The sequence below is a fragment of the Cryptomeria japonica genome, chromosome 3, assembly GCF_030272615.1.
Source record: "Cryptomeria japonica chromosome 3, Sugi_1.0, whole genome shotgun sequence".
In the NCBI taxonomy this organism is placed as follows: Eukaryota; Viridiplantae; Streptophyta; class Pinopsida; order Cupressales; family Cupressaceae; genus Cryptomeria; species Cryptomeria japonica.
In genome coordinates, this window is record NC_081407.1 from 896,259,405 (window position 1) to 896,285,034 (window position 25,630).

Consider the following 25,630-nt stretch of genomic DNA (forward strand, 5'->3'; position numbering starts at 1 on the left):
ACTTTATTTTTGATGGTAGAGCAGCCTATTAATATGTATGGCAGGATTTCTAACATGAATCGATCAATATTTGCCGTTTAACAGCAATTGCACATAGATAACCAAATCTGAAAATCCAAATGTGGTACTCAAGATCTAACAGTGAAATTGTGTTGAATCAGCAACAACAACTCTAACAATCAGTTATGGGACTCTCTAAATTGTGAACATGATATTTGCATGCAAATCTAATTGTTAATGAGCTATAGCACAATCTCAATCCTTATGTAGAATTTGCCCAATTGGAGATTGAGGGTTTTCGTCCCCAAATTTGAAGAGATTCGAATAGGGTTTTCATCCTTTATAAATTGCCAACCAAGGATTTCCATCTTTTAGGGCTCTAGATTGTAGTTCAGATTAGAAATAATGATAATGGATAATGGATGATTTGATGTGAGCATTGAGTTCTCTTTTATAGGCACTTTGTCTGGCCCTCTATTTATTTTATTTTTTATTTTTATTTATTTTCCCTCCAAGTATTGAAAAATACTTTTAAATTACATCTAAAGGACCTTTTTTGAATTATTTTTTTGAATAAAGTGTTTAAAGCATTTTTAAACATTATATAGGACCTATAATAATATTTAAGTTGCTCATTAATAAAGTGATTGGGCTCAACAAAAACTATTATTAATTCTCTTAAATCTGAAAAGAGGACATGACATTACAATTCAGCCATGCTCTGCCTATATATATAATAAAAAAACTATAAATGGGTTTAAACTAACCTAAACAAAGAAATCAGCCTCCTGAGAATTAGTGGCTTCTGGCTGAAGTTTGGAACTTTGGATTACTCTCAAATTTATCTATAAATGGAGAAAACTGTCTGCCAACAGAGAAAATATGTCCTACTCACAAAAACAAAGTGTAATTGAACGAAACATGACAATATACCAAACAAAAGTATCCGCAGAGAATGCTTTTTGTGTTACTGTATGAAGCCTGTGAAATAATAATTTGTTTGCTAATGATTGCATTAAGTTATGCCAGTAATATAGCAGCTGTAGTCAAGTAGGTATGACTGAATGATAAACTCTGAGCATTGCCATGATGAAGACCTAGTTTCAGATCATGATGGGAGCCATTAGACACAAGCTCACGTGGCCCATGATGATGTGGGTTCCAAAGCATTTAGGAAAAATATAAAAACTACACCTGTGCCTGTAGTAAAAACAATTATATCAACCAGAAAATTTTAAGAATATCTGAACTTTCTGATTGCTCCAGTACTGAAACATAGTGAAGAAATTTGCATTGTCAGCATGTTTTATATGTATTTGTTCTAATAGTTGCATGAAATAATTTGATTAAGTTGTTTCATCGTAAGCTAGTTTGTACAAAATCATAGCAGAATATTCTTTTTAAATATTTATAATTTACATTCAGGATCTAATATGAAAAGCATAGATGGCAGGTCTCTAATGCTCAGGAAGAGCTAATTCAATGGTACAAATCCCACAATTTTATCAATAAAGTCTACCATGCAAGCGAGAGATGTGCTGGTGGGATCATTCAAGCTCTTCAGAATTTTAATTTTGGACCACATTATACATCACGTGAAAAGATAAAAAATAATCAGTTTGATTACCCTGAGGCTGATCTTCAAACGGAAAGGTTGCTGGGAGATGGCGCAGCTAAAAGAGAAGTTATAGAGTTCAATTTATTTCTAGAAATGTGGTTAAATGGCCACATTGAGAACAATGACAAAAGTTACCAAAGAGTTATGGGTGTAATTGTGAGTGCTTCTATTTCATGCTTTTAAACTTGAGTATTTCCTTTCTATAAATGTCTTTCTCCTTTTTTTCCCTTTACCACATTAGCATGTTATCCCCAACCCACCTTCTCCTCATCCCTCCTTGTGCCCTTCTTTCTTTCCCTTTGTCGTACTACCCCTGCCCACTACTTCTCTCGCGCCCCAAGATTCATGTGCCTGTGCACACAAAAAACAACTCTACTCAACCTTTTAAACATCCACATGACCATATGAACATTTGCTAATGGATTGATCTCCAATGTTAGTAGCTTCACATTACAATCTTGATTCTTGAATGTTTATTGTAATTGAATTTAGTAAAAGACTTTGAGCAATCTCTCCTCTTATATTTTCCATTTTTCAGAATTTATCTTCATGTAAATGCACAACCTTCAAAAATTTGTCGCTAAAATGACTTAAGAAGTTATTTTCTGGAGCAGTTATCCAGTCAAGTCAGTGATGTTCGTGGGATATTACTTTGTATATTCATATCTCAAGCATATCCATCATTGAAATCTTTACCAATACTTGCAATCTAGGATGTTTATGGTGCTAAACTTGGCATCTTTCTTGTTTGGTGTTACATGCCTTACTGTGATAGTCTGAATAGAACTGTTTGAAATCAAAAGAAGCATGTAAGGCAACAAAATATAATGAAAGCAACAGAGATGCAAATTGCGATTGCACTAACTCATGCCAGTAGTTGTAAAGATTGACACCATAAGGATATAATACTTAAAATCTAATAAAAGGAGTATCTACAGAAGATTGTTCCATTGAGAAAGTACAGAGACAAACTGTTAGCTAATCATTTATTTTATTGTTAGCAATGAGAGAATAAGCTATATTCAATTATGCATTTGAAGGTGAACAGTTATTATACTGCTTTGCACAACTTTCTCTACTCTTGACATCACACATCTATTGTTAACTGTTAAAAGATGCCTTTTTATTAATTATTAATATATGTGGTCAACCACAACTATTGGGAACATGATAACCACATCCATCTATTTCCACTATAAGCTGTTTGGAGGAAAATCGAGCTTATCATTTCTCATTCAAGGACATAGGCTTAGTACTATTATTGGACCGTGGGGTTACATTTGCCTACATTTGTTAGGAAATTCGATTTACACCATAGTATATTTAATATAATTGCTGAAATAAATATTATTAAGAGATCGTATTAGATAGGAAACCTACTATAGTGCTGGAAAATGTTGAGTTGGAACAACACCCACGTAGAATAGGCTCAGGTATCTAGTTAGTGTTGAGTAGGTTGTTTAAACTTTAAACCACTCACGTACATAGCTTGTACTTGAGGAAAATGAGATGTTCTGTAATGTCCTCAAAAATGTTTTCTCTGATTTTGCAATTTCACAATGGATAGTGCATGAAGCTTGACACCTTTTGATCACCAAGATCTCAATGTGGGAAAGGTGAGAGCATACAGTGAAAGGGGTTAGATTGATTATTACAAAAAAATGCTTGTTGGTGGCACGTCACACAACTCAACACAACAATTGTTACAAAAATATGGAAATACTTATTTTGGTAACAAGCCTTCCAGATTAATTGCATACTAGAAATTGTACGATTTTCCCAAGATCAAGGGCACAATGAAAAGCATAAAAGAGACAATAGAATGACAAGAACAAACTGTATTCTCATCAATATACAAATGATCAACTGGATTAACCAATACAATGAATAGAGGCTTGCTTATATAGGCAAGGCCATATGGATGTATGAGCACACAAATATGACATGTGGCTCAATGAGAAACAAGGGTAGGTAAGAAATACTAAGGGTAGGTAGGAGAAATAATATAATATTCCACAAGAGGTGGATGACCCACCGAATGTGGAGTGTAACAGCAAAATAAGACCACAAAAGGTGGAATTTCTCCTACAAGCTCTATCCCTATGTGCACACTTCCCTAAGTGTCTCAAATCCAAACTACGAAGAGATGCATTATCCTAAGTTAACTTAAGTAAGTGTAATAATATCCAAAATGAATATTTATTTACACCAACAGAAATTAAAAATAACTGAAGCTAGTTTAGCAGCAAGCTTTCTAAAACGAATTGCAAAACTCAATTTGGAGTAGCGCATAGATCAACATTAGAAATATAAAGCTGGAAAGTATCTAATGTTGTGCTAACATAGCTATCCAGACTTGCAATACCAAAAATCATTAACAATTCTTCTAATATTTTTGGGGGTAAACTGCACAAAAAATTACAATAAAAATGTTATTCTAATAAATTGCATGATTGAATGCTAACAGCAGAAATTATATTAACTTATAGTCAATAGCTGAAATCTGATTTAATATGCAATTCATTAATTATATGGCCTACCCATGTTGTATGCAACCTTGACAAATAATTAAATCCCAAGAGAATGGAGTGGCTGTCTCTCAAGATAATCACTACACCCTTAAGTGGTACGACTGGTAGCATAAATTTATCAGCAGCCTTTGAAGCTATGACTTACCTTTGAATGTTTCAAAGTCCAAAACATTTTAAAATATCCTCACATGATGAATCACACCCATAGTGAATGGTGCAGTGGCCTATTGCTATTTCAATAGATGTAACCAAGATGGGAAATAGCTATGGTCCTTTTGTGTATTAATGAAGGCACAAAATAGATGGGAAAAGGTACGACAGGCTGAAAGTAACTTGTTTGGCAACATTTAAATAAAAATAACAGCAGTTCCCTTGACAACGAAAAAGGTGCAATTATGTTTAGGGTACAACTGTACCTTCCGAAGATTTGCCAATATGATATCAAATAAAAGAACAATATAAAAAGTCAGGCTTGCTAATAAATTAGTGCAAATATGGTACAGCTAGCTAATACAACCACCAATATTCTTAAAATCGTACTCAAATTAAAATGGCACATCAATATATATTTATGTATGAAAATCCCATGCCACACAAATCACTGAAAAATGGAAATCTTCACACCAAGCTGAAACATATTCTGAAAAATCCCACACAACCAAAATAATTGAAACTGGAAAACTTTGCAGCTGTTCTGCACAATGATAATTCTTGGATGGATATATTCAAATGATAGGAGGATTTTCATCCTTGAATCCATTATTTTCCAAAGGGTTTCATTCCTAAGGAAAAAAAGATGAACAATGCTCCATCTCAAGAAAAATGAGTTTGATAATATGGATTGGTAATCCTCTACATTCCTCAACTCCTTTTTGTAAAGGCTTTTTGAGGAAAAATAACTATAATTTTCCTTTTTCTCCTTTTCCCTACAAATTTTATTTTTGAAAATTTGACTAGAAGAACTTTTATAAAATACATTATTTTTTGGACAACAATCTTAGCATTGGTTTTGGTCCCTCTTTTCATATTAACTTTTTTAATAATAAAACATAAGTTGTCTTTTTTTATATATAACATAAAGTTAGGTTTTAAAGAACTTAAGATAAATTATTAAATTATTTTTCTTGCACCACCCCATTAGCCTACAAGAAATAAAATAATAGACTAAGGGTCTTCATTGAACTTATGCTTGAGAAGGTGATATGATATGTTCATCACTATGCTTTGGGCAGAATTGCCAAGTGAAACAACCGCTGCATATGTTGTTTATTGCTGATATGTTTTTGTTTCTGCCCATGGTTGAAGCATAGAACATGACAAGATGACCTTGCAAATTGACCAGGGAAACCACAAATGACTTGGATCAACACAAAACCGATGATCAATTTGACCATATATGAACAAAAAGTAAGTTTACACATTGAATTTTGTAGGGCTGTAGCATACCTCAAACCTAAACAATTAATTTCATTTTCCTTCCAAATTGTGCAAGTAGAAAGAGGCTAGCGTTAAAGAATACAACTTTGGGTCTTAAAAATATCAAATGCTGATGCAATGAATGCAGATTTTTCAAAACCATAGAGACAATTCTAATAAGAAATAATTGATGATCAAACCCTTTGATGCATATTGAAATATAGGAAGTCATCTTAACTCTTGGAAAATAAATTCCTCCAAGAGTGCTTATATTGTAAAAGTATCCTAGAATTCCTAAGTATTAGATCACTAATCTGAATCTGTGAGTTCTATTGCATATGATGGACGAAGGTAGGAAGGTTTTGATGATCCATTTGTGGATGACTAGCATCTCCTCAATCAAACCCTAACCAAAGTAACCAAGTGGATAGTAGTAGAGTAGTGAGGAAAAGTGATAAAAGATGAAGAAACAAAGCTGTCAAGGCATCCCTATACAGAATAACGGATGACTTGTTGGCTGCCTTGATGTCTTTTGAGGGTAAAATTGCAACATTTGAATGATAAAACATGCGTATTGTAGATAAGAGCATGGAAATGTTATCTTGCAAATGATCTAATGAGGGATTGTTGGTGGTGTTGCGTGTTGCAAATGATTTCAGAGGTAGTTATAGTTTATCATGCACAAAAGTGCCTTTGTAAAATTCTAGAATGTGATAAAGTCCAAATGAGGATGAAATTAAAGACATGTATCTTTTATAGGCGAGTCTACAAGCTAGTCCAAGTAAGGCCCAAAGATTCAAAACTGCAAAAAAGAGCTGTTATAAATCCTAAAAAGATAGGAAGATATCAAGGCAATGGCATTGATGATGTTAAGAATTGTCATGGTGTGAGAATGTTATACTTTGTTGCTTCTCCACACTTGTCTTGTGAAATTGTGGATATGTCTAGACATGTGTAAAAAGGAGCTCAAATAACAATAGTAACTGGCAAGTTCCTAGTGTGTCCTAGAATGAGTTAATAAACTTGGATATTCTAAGGAGACTTGTTGAGAGGTGTGATGGCATTGTGGGACTCTTCCCCCAAAATGAAAAAGAAAGTTATGACCCTTTGGAATTATAAGGGTATAAAAGTTATTGGACACAGGGAGATCGAAAAGTAAAGGTTATTATGACCCTTTAGTTAAAAGGGGAAATAATAATGAATATTTGTTAAGACCCCTTTTAAAAGGAAGGAATAATTATATTTATTGTATAATTGCTAAGACAACCTTTGAGAATGAGTGTGTTTTTTGGAAACGACCCCTTAAAATGTTATATATTATATAAGAAACTTGGAAATGGCATGGATGGACCCTAGGAAAGGAGAAAATTTAGCATTATAGATGGACCCTAGGAAAGGGGCGAGCTTGCTTCTAGGACCATTGGGATGGACTCATCACATGGGTACAACCTTTTTGAAGGTTTAGGTTAAATCTTTTGACAAGAATTTATATCTAGTGTAAGAGTTTTCAAGCTCCACCACCATCTTGACAACGAACATTGTGGCATGTCTATGAATAAAATCATGAAGATTTAATTTAGAACCTTGTTGAAGAACTCATTTTTCTAGTTGTTTTGAAGACACATTAATGTGTTAGAGATCTCTAGTGTGGGACCCCAAAGTCCCAACTAATCTTGTTTGAAGTGTAGGAGGCACGAAGGGAAGCATTGATGTCTGTTGATGTGGCGAAAGTTGTACTTCAACTCTCTCCGGTCAACACATAATAGAATGCTGAGTAGCCTATCCTCTCTTGAATAAGGAAATCCCTAATGCTGTTCTGGATGATCAAAGGGGACAACCTCAAGGTTCCAAATGTCAGGTCTTGATTGCGGGATAACTCAACGGTTAGATGTGTTTTGTTGGTAAACATAAAGGGACATACGCTTACAACAAGCTGGTCTGCATCAGACGATGCTGCGGTTCTCAGACTAGGGAGATAAATAACAAAAGAGAATGGTTTAGGGATCTTAAGTACAATGGTAGTAATGGCTGGTGCTGTGGGTTAGCAAATTTCCATAAACTAACCCTTGCTTCGCTAGAGATATACTCACAACTTCATAGGGATAGTGCAAACTCCTGTGGAATGAAGGATTTTGAGACTAGAGGTACTCATTTAGGCACCCAATTTTGGTGCAGCCTAACACAAATACCTACAGTTGAACTAAGCACAATAGTAAGGTTTAGACTAACCATACATGGCAACCTACAATCAGTAGACCCCCAATGGTATGAACTGGAAACCTCATCAAATACCCTCACACTTCACCATTAAAATCACCGAACTCTACTTGACCAGCGGAAGGGAAACCATGCAGACTAAAGAAAACAAATTCACAAACACCATACTTCAATGTTCATATATTGATTTCAACTGCCATTACAACAATTCCTTCGAGTAGTCCTATTCTACTCTATTTCTAATCTGCAAACTGCATCTAACTATTCTAACCTCCAATTCCTAAAAATCTAACTAATTCTAAAGTCTAACCCTTTACAACGAGAGAGGCCTTATCTTTTATAGTTTTTACAATTTGAATCAGTGGCCAGGATTGAAAACATCCAGTGGTTGCAATCTGCCTTCTAGAAGCCTGTTAGCTTTAACCCATGCCTATTAACTTCTTATAACTTCTCAGCTGCCACTTTCAACCACTTCCTCAACCACTAACCACTGTTCTACATCAATTTGGTCAATCAGGTAGCTAAGGGATAATTGACCGATGGCCCCTTTGTTTTAAATGCATTAATGGGGCCCACAGGTAGCTATTGTACAATAAGGCGATTCAGTTTTTACAAACCGACTTTCTAGAATCTCCAACTGTGCAATTTCTGAGTGTTCTGCTTATGCCTTTCAGAGACTCATAACAGCATCACCTTGGTCCCGACTTTATGGCACGCTCTTCAATGCTCTGTGATCATGTTGACGTGTCTGAAATCGCATTGCTGCAAACTCCATACGGCCAACGCAGAATAGAATAACCAACTGATTATCCTACTCTCTCTTGAGATAAGGAAGTCTCTAATGCTGTTTTCTAAGTTTGATCAAAGGAGACAACCTCAAGGTTTCTTTTGTCAGGTCTTGACTGTGGGATTTTTCAGTGGCTTGATGTGTTTATGCTGGAAACACAAGGGGGACTTACGTTGAATGGGTAGTTTATAGATAAGTTCCCTGGAACTTTTATAATCTTTTTATCAAATGATTTCGGTTAATTTGATACTGTTTTGGTGGGACTGCAGATTTTCTGGATATAAAAAAAAAGGGGAAAAAGAAGGGAAGGATAGAGAAAGAGAGAGAGACATGAAATGTAAATTCTAACTAAGATAGCAAATCTAGTCAAGCAGACAGACACCTCCAAGAAACTAGATTAAACATCACCAGCTACCCAAGCACAATGTTTGCATAAATCCAGTGCAATCTTCAAAGGAGAAACAAGATTTTCATGTTATCAAGTACAGTATTAGAACTTTTATATTCATAGTATGTGTTTGATAACCGAAGTAAGCATGAAAGGTCCAGATTAACCATGCAAAAAGAAAGGCAATCAGCCATTCCATAATGGTGTGGATTGCAAGGATTCTATCAGATGCTTGTTTGTAAATGCTATACAAAAGAAATAAACATAACTGAAAGATTTCTAAATTAAGTGAAGAAGGAGACCATGCACTCACAAGGAAACTTGAAAACAATCTTAATCTTTTTGCATTAATTCCTGTAAAATTTCGCCAGAGCTTTGCAACAATCCAAGAACTTCTTACAAAAATGAGGGAAAACCAGTCCCTTAAATAGACTTCAAGAAGGATGAATGGCCTAGATTTAATCTAAACAAATGGCCCAGATTCATCCATAAAGCATGGCTGCCCATACCCATAAATGGGATGCAAATATCAACAACCACCCCAAAATGGGCAATAACTACCCAAAAAGGGATAATTACAACAATTTGAAATAATCCAAAAGGTGCATCAATAAAGTTTTACATTTGTTGACCAAAAGTCAAATGTCACTTTTTGGTGCAAAAGTGCACTTTTAAGATTTAGAGGGAAAAAAGCACTTTTGAGAAATTACTTTCTCTATTTCAGTCTCACACTCCTTTTCTAGAAATTGATCTTTGCCATGCAAGTATTCCCGCCATAAATCACGACTTGCTGCCCGTTCCTCGTGAACGTATTCCTGGAACCTGATATATAACTGGAAGAGCAAACTGAATGGAGGCATGGGAGGATGGCGAATTTTGTATTGCATGCCTTCGAGATATTGGTCCACGTGTTTTAAACCGTCCTTCCAGCTGGAGCGATTACACTCAAAGCATAATATGTCTGAATGGAACTGACCAACAAAACTCAAGTCCTTAGTGGAATAGGTATCCTATCCGTTCCCAATCTTTCCTCCCAGTCCGGCTGGATTGCATTATCGGACAAGTCATTTATCCATCCCGAAACCATTGATCGGAGGATGGTCTTACCTAGTTCTTGCATGTTTCCCATAATCACTTCACATGCGTCACTCTCCTTGTCAGTAATTTCTTTGGTGTCGTTCTTCATGGTGATAGTCCAGTGCCATTCCTTAAGAACATTGATGTTATGAGGATCTAGGATGGCGGACAATGTAGGAATCTGCGCATGTGTCCAAAAAAGAGCTCTCATGAGGGGAAGGGTAGTGGCAGCCACTTCGTGCATGTGAAGGGATTCCCTCTTTACCTCCAATAACTTGACTAGAGTGAGCTCTCGATGGAGGGCCATTTCTTTTACTTCCTTAAGGATTCGCTCTCCCCTTTTCTTGATGTCTTGTATCCATTCCTTGACGGCCTTTGCGGTGTCCCGTACTTCAAATTCTGTTGTGGTCCTTTGCGCCAATGCCGTTGGGGGAATATGGGATTCGAAGGCATTGTGTAGTGGCCTTAGGAGTTGATCGATGTATCCCTCGGCTTGCTCAGCACGAGCCCGATACATGTCCTTTTCAGCTGTTATCGCTTCGAGCTGCCTGAGCATATTTTACACTGAATTCTTTTTCTTGCTCTTTAGTGGCAATGTCTACAGGCGGGGTGGCAATGTGGAGAGTGCGGTTCCTTTGCTCGTCTTTGGTCACTCTGGAATATGCCTTGGGCTTTTTCTTCCCCTTAGCTTTTGCTTGGTCCATGCGCGAGAAGGTATCCTCTAGATCAATAGGTGGTTTGGTGGCGGCCTTACGCCGGGCTTTGGCAATCAACCATTCTTGAGGCACTGTCTGGGCTGATAATAAGGTTAAGTTTGCATTCTGTCCTCTGACGTTCTCAGTCGACTCACCACAGATTCGTAGCTGCTCTGCTACTGGAGGAGTGAAAGAGGTGTAAAGCTCTTTGCTTGCAGCTGAATTCTCCTCTATTTCACTGAACAACTGCCTGACATCTTGATTTGATGGTCGTTCTTCAGTTCTTTTGAGCTCATGAGTCTCATCTATCCTTTGCTCTCCTTCGACGGTGGAGTCATCTTTGGCTGTATTGTGGAGCAGCAACTCGTGACGGCTCTGTTGAGTAGGTTCATGCACTTTGACCCCCTGGGTGGATGGAATCTCTCCTTCCTCTATTTGGTTGCCCAGTTCGGTCGATTCGAGGGCTCTTAGTTCAGTTTCTAGCACATCGGGCGCAGGAGGATCATTGGCTTCAAATGCATTGATGTCGCTCTGGGAAGGCAGAGCAGGTATACAATCCAATTCTACTACATCGTCGGACGAACTGGGGTCCTTTGAAGATGAAGTGACCTTTGGTCTCTTTATAGGAATCTTCTCCCTTCTTGTTCTTTTGGACGTCCGAGTCCCTCTGCAAGCCTTAGCCTTCTTTCTTTTCTCTGGTTTCTCAGTTTCTTCCCGGGGTGCACTAGACGTTCCTTCATCTTCTGAAGACTAAGAATCGAGGTTGCCCATTAAGTGGTAAGTAAACTGGACTCCCTCATGGATTAGCCTTTCAATTTGCTGATGTAACCATTGATCTGTGTACCTTGCTGGGGCTGCCATGACTGCCTCAAAATCAGTGATTGGGTCCTGGGACCAATCGACGCCTTGCAAGAGATGCCTTACTGCTTCAAATTCTCGGACTTGGAGGCAACTCCGTGAATTTGTGAGCTGATCTGGGACCCGACGGTATTCAAAGAGTCGCATTTGCTGCACACTTAGTCTAGAATATTCCCGCCTCCTGACCTCGTAGTCATCAGAGCAATTCTTCCAATAGTCTTCAACTGATTCCTTTGCTCTGTACTGCCTACCATAGGCTCTCTTCGCCAGATTATCATGATCGAAATATTTTCTTGGAAAATGGTCTTGTAGGCCATAAGAGGCCAGCTCTGCAAGGGACTCCTCTGCTAGGGTAGGGGTCTTCAAGTGGACATCATGGTTGCCTATGATCATGGGGAATGTGAATCTAGCCTGCTTGCTTTCTCAGAGTAAGATGCCGGCCGGGCGTGACTGCCTTGCGACCTCCATAAGAACTACTTTGTCGGTTGGGTACCGTGGAAGTCGGAGAGGGGCACCATCAAAGCCTGCTATTCAGATATAGGAGAACCTTGGGAACTGAATGAACCAGGCTCCATACCTCTGTACTAGAGTAGTAGCTTGCTCTGAGAGCCTTATGTGTAATCCTCCCTGCATTAGCCTGACCAGGCGCATTGTGAAGGCGTTATTGACGCGCTCATACTGGCCAACTGTATAAGCTTGGCTGCTCTTTTCCCTCTGAGCTATATCTTGGTAGTGCAGTTGCGGGTAACAATCATAGACCTTTACCTGACCAGGCCCATTCCCGATTTCACCTTTCATTATCAATCCTGGCAGTGGCTGGTTCTTGGCGAACATATAGACCAAATAAGAGGTCATGGTGAAGTACTTCTTCGTTTTGAGCTCAATCAACTGAGTGTGGATGTTATCGCTTATGGTCTGGGCCCAGTCAAGCTTAGACTTCCCAGCGAAGACCTGCTCTGTAAAATAGAACATCCATTCTTCAAAGTAGTTGGACTTAGGAAGTCCCATGACTCGGCTGAGTAATGTGATCATATCCCCATGCTCATTATGAAAATCACTTCGTGGGGTCTTCTTCCCAATTCTGGCACTCGAAAGCCTCTTCTCTTTGTACCATTCTTCGTTGATCAGTGCTTTGCATCGGGCTGGATTCATATCATATGCCCCTTGTGCTTCATCTATGGTTTTAGCTGTGGGATTGTTTGGAAAGGGGATGTCAAATGCATCACCAATGGCCTCAGGAGTGAAGTTGGCGATGGTCATGTTCTCGAGGAGCACCAGTCTGGAATTCGGCTCATAATGCCGGGCAGTCTCTACCACTAATTCATAGTTCTGTACCGCTGGAGGAAATCTTGCTGCTTGGGCGATGCCACTTTCCACCATCTGCCTAGGCTTGCCATATGCGTTAGGTGAGAAGACCCGATTCCTGAAGTCTTGAATGTCAATATGGCCAAGGTCGGTATCACCGACATTGTCCCAGACGCTCTGCACTTTTGACTCCCTCAATCCTCCCCTCTGATATTGATACTTCATCCTTTCTACCTTGCGCGGGATATTTGATTTGGATGCTCGCGATGTCTTGGCTGCAGTGGGCGTTTTTGATGATTCTACCGCCGATTTGGGCATTTATCCTGCACAATCGGACGCGGATTACAAGGTGATACAAAAGAAGTAAGGTGGGTTAGATAGGAAATATTCCAGCATGCCAAGATTAATTTTAAAATTTAGATTGGACATGGAGCGACATTTCTAGCTAAAAGGGCTTGATCAATTTTAACCACAGCATTCATGAAGATTTTTGATTGCGAATATATACTTAATGTTTCTGGATTTTGAATTAATTTTCAGTAGAGACAAAGCATGAAAAGTTCTCCTAAGTTTGAAAATGCAATTTCTGGTTAAACCTTAGGAGTGAATTCTAAATTTTGACTACTTGAACAACGTTTTACAAGCGAAAGAGATGCAGATTTCAAAAATTCAAGCATTTTGATCAAATTTCACACATTTGTCTATTTGATTTATAAGTATTTCAGATGATCATACGAGACAAAGCGTACTTACCTGATGAGAGTGGATGGTGAGAGATTGCCCGACTTAGCCATGTGAAGACGAATGGACGATTCTGCAAAGTTTTGAATTCCAACGGTTATCTCTTTGATTTAAATTTTTTGCGGTTATTGGACGAAGGAGAATTTATTATTTTAAATGGTTTTTTTTTTACCCTGGGTAATTGGCAATCTGAATTTGAATGATTTGGAAAAGTCAATGCAGCATTTTACCTTGAATGCGATTTACGCGAAATGAGCTTCCTTTGCCTTACAAAATCGGACGTGGTCTCCTTTATATGAAATGCAGCAGCGTGGAGGGGGTTTATTAGATTTGAATGGCGTTTATCTTCTTATTTTCGGACCTTGGAGAGTTTTGGAGGCCCTTTGAAATTTAGTTTTTGCCTTTACCCAGCTCGCGTGAACTTCGGGGCTTCAACGTCTCTTGCGAGCTTGGAGATTTCCAACCCTTTGGCAAATTTCGAAGGTCTTGGGGTTTTTCGAACTGGAGACTTTCGAAGCACTTAGCATGCTTTGCGAATTTTCAAAACTTCGGACCTAAACGCCTATATTCGCATGCTTTTGCCCCTTCGAACTTCGGAGCTTTAACACCTTCTGTGATTTGGAGAGTTCGCGATTTTACTCTGCTGGAGCTTTGGGCGTTTTGAAGTGTATTTCGTGATTTTGAGACAAACTTCGGAGTTCTCAGCGTTTTGTATTTATCGAAATTTCAGACCTAGGGAATGATTTTTGCAAATCTCGGGGCTATTGGATGTTTTCGTTAATTTCATCGCCTTTCACTTTCGGCTCCACGGTCGGATTTTGAGGATTTAATGTGAATTTCGGACCAAAAGACATATTATGCAAAATCGATGCACTTTGAAATTTCGGAGCAAGGGTCCGAATTTGGGGTTATAAAGCGAACTTCGGACCTGGAGGAGCTTTTTGCAACTTTCGACGCTTTTCATATTTCGCCCTAGGGTCCGAAAATGAGGACTTAAGGCGAATTTCGGACCTAGAGGGTCCTTTTGCAAGATTTCATGTTTTTTTTTAAAATTTTCTCCCCAGGGTCCGAAAATGAGGACTTTAAGTAATTTTCGGACCTTATAATATTTTTGGTGAATTTTAAAAGAAACTTCGGACCTAAACGCATTTTTTTTCAAACTCGATGCACTTTCCCATTTACCCCCCAGGGTTCGAAAATGGATGCTTAAGGCGAATTTCGGACCTTTACCATCCTTTTGCAAACTTCGGAGTTCTCAACACCTTTTGCGATTTGTCATTATTTTGAAATTTCGGAGCTAAGGTCCGAATTTGGGGTTTCAAAGCGAATTTCAGACCTGGAGGAGCTTTTTGCAACTTTCGCCTTATTTCACATTCTCCAGTTTTCGCCCCAGGGTCCGAAATTGGGCATTTTAAGTGATTTTCGGACCTGGAGCTACCTTTTACAACATTTAAAAGCATTTTACATTATTTTCGGACCAAATGGGAAACATTGAATTTTGAAATTTTCGCCCCAGGGTCCGAAATTCGGCCCCCTGGGCGATTTTAGCAACTTTTAACTTAGTGAAATTTTAACCCTTTTGGCCTCTGGGTCCGAAATTTGGCGCACAAGGCAATTTTGAAAACTTATGTAAAAATTCGGACCTTAGACCAATTTTCGCTAGATTCTACAAATTTGGATCTTGGAGGCTTCGGAATTCTAAGGCATTTGGGCAAGTTTTGCAGCTTCGGCATTTTAGCCAGAAAATTCGCTCCTTCACCAATAGGCGAAAATCATCCTTTACTTAAATCCCACAAACATCGCGGAGACAAACCTTACGCAATCTACTTCATAGCTCTTTGTGCGAAGAAACGACGACTTTGGTCCTTGTGCGACCTTTAGACACACTGCTCTTGCTTGGCGGGCTTCGCCAATTTCCATCACCTTACGCCTATCCAGGGTGATTTTCAAAATTTCGGACAAACTCTTGGCATTCGTGCCCAAGGGCTAGACTAGCCAGGTGGATTCATCGACTCTTTTCTTCGATACCATCACTTTACGGACCAGGTGCAGACTCGCTCGAAAGGACGCGAAACACTCTGCGCTAAACTCAACAGGGCAAAGACGAAAGGCTCAAAAACAAGAAGGGGGACCTTGTCGGCGACAGGGAGCATGTGCAACGCACAACAGATCACCATGCTCGTGCCTTGCCTTCACTTTCTGGCTTGATCGCGATCGCATCTTCAATTTGCGTTTTAGGTTTTCCCTCTGCTCTTTCTAGTGGCATTGATCTACAAAAGTGAGTTCATTTTGAATCAATCACCTTGAAAAATTAAAGTAATTTTAACAAATATTAAATGTTGTCAAGGCAACGTCGGGCTTCCTTTCTGTGAATGAGAGGGGAAAATAAAAGATGTTTACTTTTAAAACCATTCGAACCTCTTTTACTTCATCTCACTTTTTGACTTAAGATCGTGCCACTTAAAGGGAAAATTTAGGCAATTTAGAACAAAAGTGCCAAAAAGTTCCCTTCATTTTAACTTAATATTTTCCTTTTTAGGGAAAACCTCAGCGATTTGGAGCAAAAGTGCCAAAAAGTTCCCTTGCTTTCTAATTTCACACTTCGCCTAACTAAAGGGAAAATTTTGACATTTTGAGGGAAAAGTGAAAAAAGCACTTTATGCTTACAGACATATTGAAATCCCCCCCTCCCTTCCTTTATTTCACTTTACTTGGGCTTTGGCTAGTATCTTGGCTAATGAGGGGGAGTTTTAGGTGATGTGAAGATCAAAGAAAATGCTTTGATTTTTTTTTAAACTTTTAAATACCATTCCCCTTCATTGGTGCCTTTTATTAGGTGATACGTTTGGTGAAATGAAGGTGCTTCTCATTTACAAAGTATTTGAAGTTTACTATTTTGTGTTTGAATTTTTTTAATGCCTATCACTTTCGGCATTTTATTGGCATAAGAAGGCAGGATGATGAAAGGTGATTTGCATTAAAATATTTCAAACTTAATTTTGATCGACCCCCCTAAATATTCTCACTAAGAGGTTCGGGGATATTAATCGGCAGGGTTTCTTTGGCATTTTTCAGGCATCTGAGAGATATAACTCCAACGAACTTTGGCCTTACCACGATGACTTGCAATTTCAAACTTACCTATTCGCAAAATACTTCTCGGGCTTTCCTTGGTGATTTTGCTGGGCGCGATTGTAGGCATGATTCCAAGAAAAAGATTGAGTTTATTATGTTTTGATTTTGATTGTGGTCTCTCAGGGTAAATTTTGGCATTGGATAAGGATGAAGACCGGAAATGACTTCGTCTATGCCTTCCAAAACACCGAACTTGGAAGCAATGAAAGCTAAGGTTTTATTTTCGGGACTATTTTCGGCGAACAAGAGCTATGACGATAATGATTTCGCCCCTTTATTTGATCCTTCTTGATGAGAAATTCGGTATTTTATTGGTGGTTGCAGGGGCTTTGAAAAATAATTCCCTCTCATTTCGCTGAACTTTCACATTTAGACCCCGACCTTTCATTATTCACTGTGCTTCCTGCCCACATGAAATGCGAATTTCGGGGTTTTGCCAGCATTTGCAGATGTGATTTTGAAGAATGGGCAACGACCTCTCCCTTATGGCAAACTCGACAGGGGTCCTTGCCACAAGACGGGGTGTGGCGTGCATCGCACAACAATGTCCAAATCGATTAGTTAGATTCAAAATATCATGTTGGGGTTAGTGGTGTAGGCATGATAAAGATTGAATAAAAAAAGGATTGGAGTGAAAAAGTTGGAATGGAATTTTTAATGAGGAAAATCTTGGAAGTGGCAAGTAGATTGTAATAGAACTAGAATCAATGGTCATGCCATTTAGTACAAGGAATGAAACCCTACAATGACAAACTTTCATATTCATGATTATAGTAGCGTGAATGATACTTAACAAGATTCCTTTTATTCAATGTGGAAATTTACCGATTTGGTTGGTTATTATTCAAAAACTTATTTGAGCTTTTGTGCATTATGATATTGTCTTTTGTAGTTTATCTTCTTTAGAAGGAAAGAATGCTATTATAAATCTGAGTTTGTGTTGCTTGGTTTCACTTATCCAGTCCCCTTATTCACTTCAAAGATGATTAAATTTTATCCTGCAGTTTATTATTTATTTTTCACAGGTAATTATCTTTCTGATAATGCATTCTTGGATACTGATAATATTCCAGGCTAAGGGTGCAACTATGGTTTATCCTTGGGGAAAAGAGTCAAATTTGAATGAAGCATTGGATCTTATTCGAGAAAAGCATGGGCTGATGAAGGGAAAAGCTTTTATGACCTGGATTGACAACATACAAGAGAAGAAACTAGCAGAGGGTGTGTATCTTGTCACGTGGGAATCATGGGAGAAGTTTAATGGTAGGTAACTATTTCATATATTCATTCTTTCAAATACACTTCAAGTTATGATGAAAGCTGCCAGAAAAATGTACACACATTTCAATTGAAAAATGAAATCTTTGATTTGCTTTCCATATGATGAGGGTTTGCTTTAAGAAAATAAATAAGATTAAAAGAAGCTATGACAAGCTTATTGAAAATATCTTCAGTTTATAATATGCTGCTCTAAAGTAGCAACATGTTCACTGCAAATCTTTTCTAATTTCACAGTGCTTTGAGAAATAATAGTGCATGTTTTTAAACAGTGTTAAAGAATTAATTATATACTTGGGACAGGGTCTAAGAAATGCAAAGAGGGTATTGACAAACTGATATGGTGAAGTTATTCGTGCTGATACTGAAAGAAGTTTTGAATTAATCAGGACTTAATAGTGATAGAGCTTGACATGGAAGGATTTCATGGATGCCAATATCTTATCATTGTATGTGTAGTCTGTTGTACCTGTACCAAACTTTTCATATTGGAGTCCTTTTTGCTCTATATGTTGAGTCCTTTTTTAAGTCTGATGCATAAAAATGCTGAATGCCAAGTTTATGCCTTTGTTGCTTCTATTTGTCTTGAGCGAAGTTCATTTAGGGATGCTGTAATGTCCCCATCTAATAATTTAATAAAATGGCTAAGGAGGTGTGCAACCCAGCAAGTCACCTTGTTTATTAAAAGTAAAGGATTACTTGTTTATTCAAAAGTAAAATATTATAAAAGTGACTTTATTAGAAATGAAGTGGGGAAAAATAAATAAAAAATAAAAATTAAATCTATTTTCCCTCATATGGGTTGGCCAGCATATGGAAGTAAAAAAATAAAAATAAAAATAGTAAATGTTCCTTTTTCTCTAGAAACTTCCACAAGGTCTTTTATAAGGACTTCATCTTCATTTTGGAGGCATCATTGAGTTTATTTCTTCTTGTGGAAATTAACCTGTTGGCTGTAACTTGGTTTCAGCTTCATTCCAAGGACGAAAACCCTTGTGAATTCGGTGAGTTGGACGGAAAACTAGCTCATCTGTTGGATGTTCCATGACGGGGATCTACATGTGCTTCATTGTTGATTGACTGGTGAAAAGAGCAGAAATTCTACATCAGATCTCAAGATCAGATATTAGGGTTTCTTCATTTGGCGAGTTGGGTTATTATTTGCCTAGGGTTTCACCCTAGATTTGGAGTGCCATACTGTAGAATGGGGGCAATTTGCCCTAGAGGACAAATTGGGTGACTGTAATGTCCCCACTCTAGCAGATTGACCAAGTATATGTGCGTTAGCCTAGCTCTACATGGTCCCGAGGGTTAACGAAGGGTTTAAAGGGATCCTGGAGTGTTTTGGCCTAGTCATTTCCAGTTTGGGCCAAAACGAAGTTGATTTACTTAGTTTCAGGCATACTTACTATTTTTAGTAAGTCAGCAGGACACAACGGGGGCTAGTACTCCTTGGCAAGAGCTTTCCGACGAGCTATCACTCACGCTATTCGGAGTCCGATTGCTAATATATTTTAATGCCTGAAGTTTTATTAAAGTAACATTTAATTTAATTGTAAAATATTAAAGTGTTACTTTAATATTTATTTTATGGAGATATGTGTAAATCAAAGGGGCAACCAAGGGAGACATAAGTGAATATTTTAATATGTTTTATATTGAACATGTTTTATCCCACATTGCTTGAGTGAGTTGGGTCGCCCTTGGAGAAAGAATAAAAGGGAGCTTTTGTGGCTTCATTGGGCATGTGGAATATGAGAAGAATTTGGTGTGTGAGTTGCAGATCCGTTCTTGGCATTAGAGGACGTCTATCCTCTCTTGTGACATTCTAGACGTCATTCCCTTGGGGTTTGGCCTTTGGAATCCTTTGCTATCAGCTTCATTTACAGGCAGATTGGGTGTTTTTCCAGCTACAAGCAGTAGCATTATTTGGTTGCATTTCCAGCTACAGGCCGCGACACTATTCACGCGGGTACTATTCACGTGACACTATTCACGCGGGTACTATTCACCTGGCACTATTCACGCGGCACTATTCACCTGGCACTATTCATGCAGCACTATTCATGTTATTGTAGCAGCAGAATTAGAAATTTTGGTTGGAACATTATGTCAAAATGCTGGAGTATTTAGTGAGTTGAAAATAACCTGCTATGTATTTGATTTTTGTTAATTCTGGAAATAATATTATAACAGCAGTAGTTCAATTTCCAGCTTGCCTATTATTGTAGATTCTTTTTAGTTCATGTTATGTGGTTTCATACCTGTGCAAAGACTTAAAAACAAAAAAAACATTGAAACATTAAACGGAGGAATAAGGAGTTGGCTGCAAACTGTTTGACTAAATTCCTATCAGCAGTGGGGTTAGTTTTTGGGCATTCTAGGGTGTCCATTACAGTTGGCCAGCATATGGAAGTAAAAAAATAAAAATAAAAATAGTAAATGTTCCTTTTTCTCTAGAAACTTCCACAAGGTCTTTTATAAGGACTTCATCTTCATTTTGGAGGCATCATTGAGTTTATTTCTTCTTGTGGAAATTAACCTGTTGGCTGTAACTTGGTTTCAGCTTCATTCCAAGGACGAAAACCCTTGTGAATTCGGTGAGTTGGACGGAAAACTAGCTCATCTGTTGGATGTTCCATGACGGGGATCTACATGTGCTTCATTGTTGATTGACTGGTGAAAAGAGCAGAAATTCTACATCAGATCTCAAGATCAGATATTAGGGTTTCTTCATTTGGCGAGTTGGGTTATTATTTGCCTAGGGTTTCACCCTAGATTTGGAGTGCCATACTGTAGAATGGGGGCAATTTGCCCTAGAGGACAAATTGGGTGATTTGTGGAGCTTAGGGTCTGATTTCATTTTCAGATTTGGGGCAGACCTGTTCACCATCTTTGGAGCAGTGATTTTGTTGCTTGTTATCATTATTTAAATCATAGTTTTAAAACTTGTGGACTCGCCACGGACTCGCCATAGACTCGCGATTCCATTGGCAGGCCGAGTTGACTTGCCAAGGACTCGCGAGCCAAGTCCTGGTGAGTCCTTCCAAGGACTCGCGAGTCTTTCACGTGGACTCGCATGAGTCTTTCACTTGGACTCGTGCGACCCAGAAAACATGCCCAACAAGCTATTAAAGTATTTTTTTTAACTTATTTCATTCATTTGGCATTGTTTCTTGGTGAAAACAGGTTTGTAGGGTTTCAAGTCAGTTTCATTCTCTTCATCAGAATATATACATGAAATATAACATTTAAGTATAAGTATAATTTAAGTTATATTTCATGTATATATTGGCAGGATGTTTGAGAGTAGTTTCAGATCTCTAGGAGTTTTAATGCAAATTCTAAATTTTAGATCTTTTAAATTTTCACAGTCAAATTTCAGTAATCAGCAGGCTCCTAGTAGCATTCTCTTGCTCTCTTTCTCACTAACTTTATCTGCCCCGAATGTTAGACCTATCTATCTCCCTATCACTCTTCCTTTATCCCCTCTCTCTACCACTCTCTATCTCACTCTCTCCTCTCTCCCCCAAGATCTAGACCTATCGTTATATGTAATTTTGTAAACATTTATAAACTTATGCTGCTATTATACATTTTAAAGTTTGAAACTATGAGTATGAATGATGAAATTTCATATATTGAGTGTTTGGAGATCACATGACATGTGTAATGTTTCAATTATGGCTCTTATGTTCTCTAAATGCATTAATTTCTTTAGTTTTTTTGTAAAACTACGGTTTTTTTTTTGCCGAGTCCTTGCTGAGTCTTTTGCAAGTCTTTCATGAGTCCGAGTCCGAGTCCAATTTTTTGGTTTGTCGAGTCCTAGTTTTAAAACTTTGATTTAAATAGGGCTTTTCCATAAGATTGGAGTGTGATTAATTTGAAGGAGATTTGTGAGTTGTTGAAAGATATTTTCACCACATGGAGCAACAAACCCTAGCCGATTTTATAATAGACTTGAGCGCCTCAATTTAGAGCTGCATTTTAAGGCCTTTGTAATTAATTGCACTAGGGTTTGAAACCCTCATTTTGAGCGTTATAACTTGGCCATCATTTCAAAGACAACTTTGCATGTTTGGTAAGTATAAACTGAAAAAACAGATCAAAACTACTGGGAGGGGGTCGGTGGGGGGGGTGAATCAGTAGTTTACATTTTTTTCAATAAATTGACAAAAGAATAGACTTGAACACATACAATCAAGAGAACACAGATTATCACATGGAAAACCCTTTCGGTTGAAAAACCACAGCTAAAAAACCTTCCATTTATGAAGAATGGGCACCAACCCAAGATTACAAAAAGGTGAGAACCAACTCACATACAGAACACCAACTCACATACAGAGCGCCAACTCTGGTCTACAGAGGCTCCAACCTCAGACTGAGATACAACTTTTACAAAAGCACAGAGGCACCTACCTCTTAGTTAAAAAGAAAACTGAACATACAAACTCTCAGACTTCATACATCAAATTTCAATGTTTACATCAGACTCAACAACATTCTTGTATCAAAATCACCTCCTTTTATATACCCTTTTATCACTGTCACTGTATAAGACTTTCAGCAACCACTCAAAAAGATTTACTCTCAGCACACTCCAGAACACATCACTGATATACAGCACACTTTAAATTTTAAATATTAACGTACATACAACCAACAGTCCTTCACAGAGATTAAGATAGTTAACTTCAGCTCTGCAAAACCTTCTAAAAGTGCATACAGTCTTCAATCACCTACGCATCAACAATAATGCCAATTACATACAGTCATACTCCCTCACTGCTGTGCAGCATTCACACAACTTTTTCATCCAAATTCTTCAACCTGTGCCTTTTCAATTTTTTTAAAAATTGCTTAGCATCTTAACACTTCTGCACCACATCATCACATCTTTTAGAACACACAAAGGGAACAATATTGAATAGACACTACCCAAAAAGAAACGCTTGCTTCACTTTCCATTTCCACAGCAGGGCCCAGTAAAAAATTAATCATCATCTGCCAACATGAAAAAGTCACTGCCATATACTTACAAAACCTGTAGAAGTATCTTTTTAATATTGTGCGTTACATCCAAAGATATCAACCTCAGTCCTTTTTTCACAAAACAAAGCTGAACGCCTTCTGTTAATTCGCTTTAAAAAATATATCATATTCTATGCACTAAAAAAAACGTGTTTCGCCATATGTTCAGAAAGAACAAATCACGTTTTCTGAAAACGGACAGTTTCAGATTAAGAAAACAAATCATATTTTTTAAAAAGAACACATGCAGTCCCCAACTTCAAAAACGGCTTCATAATCAAATCCTCCTCTGTCAAAATGCAATTTGATACCAAAAAAAGCAGCCGCAGATATCATCATCTCGAATGATTCTTAAAAACAAGAACAGTAGCCAGAACACAAAATGATATGCACAGAAATTAATTTTCTTGTGTTCGAAATTCATTGTGTCTATGTTAATTCTTGCCAACCAAAAAATATCTGACAGTTTGAAAAAAAATACTTCGACATCTGCCAGGAACCAAGTTTTAAAAAAAATGTAACTGGTCACACAAAAGTTCAGAAATACATCTCCAGAATCGAAGTAACGGTTTTTTAAAACACACCAATCCGCAGGCTGCCAACTTAAAATAACACATTCTTCAGATACTCCACATAGATTACAGAGAAGAACACTATGCCCAGAGAGAATAGAACAACTCTGTCAAAGAACAGAGACGTTACATTCGGCGCAAGAGATGACAAAGGACACATGTAAAGAGGCATTACATTCAGCACGTCTGTCACTAGGAAAATATGCACAGCCACCAAGAGATCAAACGCATCAGAATCTTAGTGAACACTTGTAGCCAAAACAACCAATAGTAAAAGATACGAATCTGTGAAAGCTGTCCAGAGACACAAACCTCTGCGAACTTTACCACCTGTACAATTGTACAAGTCAGTCCCAACTGATAAATTGTTAAGTAAACAAGAAAGTGTGCTGACAGAAAAAGAACAGGTTAAACTTAATCTCAGAACCATGACATCAAGGACAAACAAGAACCAACATAAACCCTATAATTTATTTCTGTTTGTGGACATTAGACTTCTGGGCAAGTGGGGTATTAAAATCTGCATATCTATATTTTATCTCAGAAAATGTAAGGGCAGTTGTATTTCAGTACTGAAAATTTCTGGGCAGATATTAATGTTGTTGTTGTATGTTTCTAAACTCAGAAAATAAATGAAAACTATTTCTTTAGTTGGTAAATTCAGATCTGATTCTGACATAATAGCTGGGACTTTTTAAAATGTAAATAAATTTTCAGAATGTTGTGCCCTAGTTTGTAGAATGTTATCTTTTCCTAGTATCCCTATTTGGGGATATTATAGATGCACAAATTGTTTTGTCAGGTTGATGAGTGAAAGTGAGTTCTAGAGTTATGATCAAAGCTGGAAATTTTTCAAAACATTAAATTTGTTCAAGTATAGGTGAAATGGCAAGTGATCACCAGGGTGCACCTAGTCAAAGCTGAAACATTGACTAAGTTTATAACTTTTGGAAATGTCTCCAAAAGTGTATTCTTTGGCTTGGCAAGACTCTTCCAAAAGCCTACTGTCACAAAAATGACTAAGGTTAAGTGATGTAAAGAGCTCTTGGATCACAGTTTGCAGCGTGAATACAAGTTTCAAGTGGCAAACATTTATTAGGGGTGTCCTTTTATTGATAGATCCAAAAGTTAATGGAAAACAATTGTCTAGAGCAAACTTTGCATATTCTTGCCAGGTTTTAGTGGTTAGAACTTAGAACCCTCCTGGCATGCACTTCTTCATTTGTTGCCAAGTTTCCACTCCGAAAGTACAAGTTTCATATGGTTTTGCCATCATAAGTTTGTGCTGGCCTTCCTTTGCTAGTCAAAACCAAAATATAAGGCTCTAGAAAGCATGCACAATCCTAGAATCATTATGAACCAGGGAGAGGAGTTTATTTACTCATTTCAAAATTGGAGTGCTCAGTGTTAGATAAAGTTAAAGCATTGGAAGGAAGACATTTAATTGCTAAGGTTTAATCCTTTGTAGAGGTTTGAGGATTGGTGTTAGCAATTTTCATGAGTTGAATTGGGTATGTTGGTGATATCTGTGATTGCTAACTTTTTTAGTCTAAGACAATGGTTTGTATGACACTTTGTGACAGCGGTCTTAGTAGTGGTGATCATTTTCCAACATAAAATCAACAGTTTCAATTCCTTGTTTGTTAGAACTTAGGGCAGTGAGGGTTTCATTTCAAAATGGAGTTCTAGGGACATGTTGTGGAGCCAAAATCACTTCAAGTGAAGGAATATCCCTTTGTTAGAGATATGCTATTGTTAATATTCTAAATTTACAACTTGGTGATAGAATAAAGCATGACAACAAGTTTGTGAAAAGGTTGAAGGTCAGTGGGTTAGTACAGCCAATTTCTTTTCCGATTTCTATCTAATGCTATGAATTGGTTTCCATGTGTGCATCACCATGATCTAGAAAGGAGAGAAATCCATAATTTTGATGATCAGGTGACCTGCAAGTTTGAGCCTGATTTCTTTGAAGCTC

At 37.8% G+C, this 25,630-nt stretch overlaps 1 protein-coding gene across 1 annotated transcript in view; it reads left to right on the top strand.

Annotated features, from left to right (window-relative positions):
• LOC131059714 (sucrose-phosphatase 1) overlaps window positions 1–25,630 on the top strand; it is a 155,153-nt gene that overhangs the window by 73,179 nt on the left and 56,344 nt on the right. The window contains exons 5-6 of the mRNA XM_057992726.2: window positions 1,454–1,774; window positions 17,842–18,031. Coding sequence (XP_057848709.2) covers window positions 1,454–1,774; window positions 17,842–18,031 — 511 coding nt within the window. The remainder of the gene's footprint in view (window positions 1–1,453; window positions 1,775–17,841; window positions 18,032–25,630) is intronic.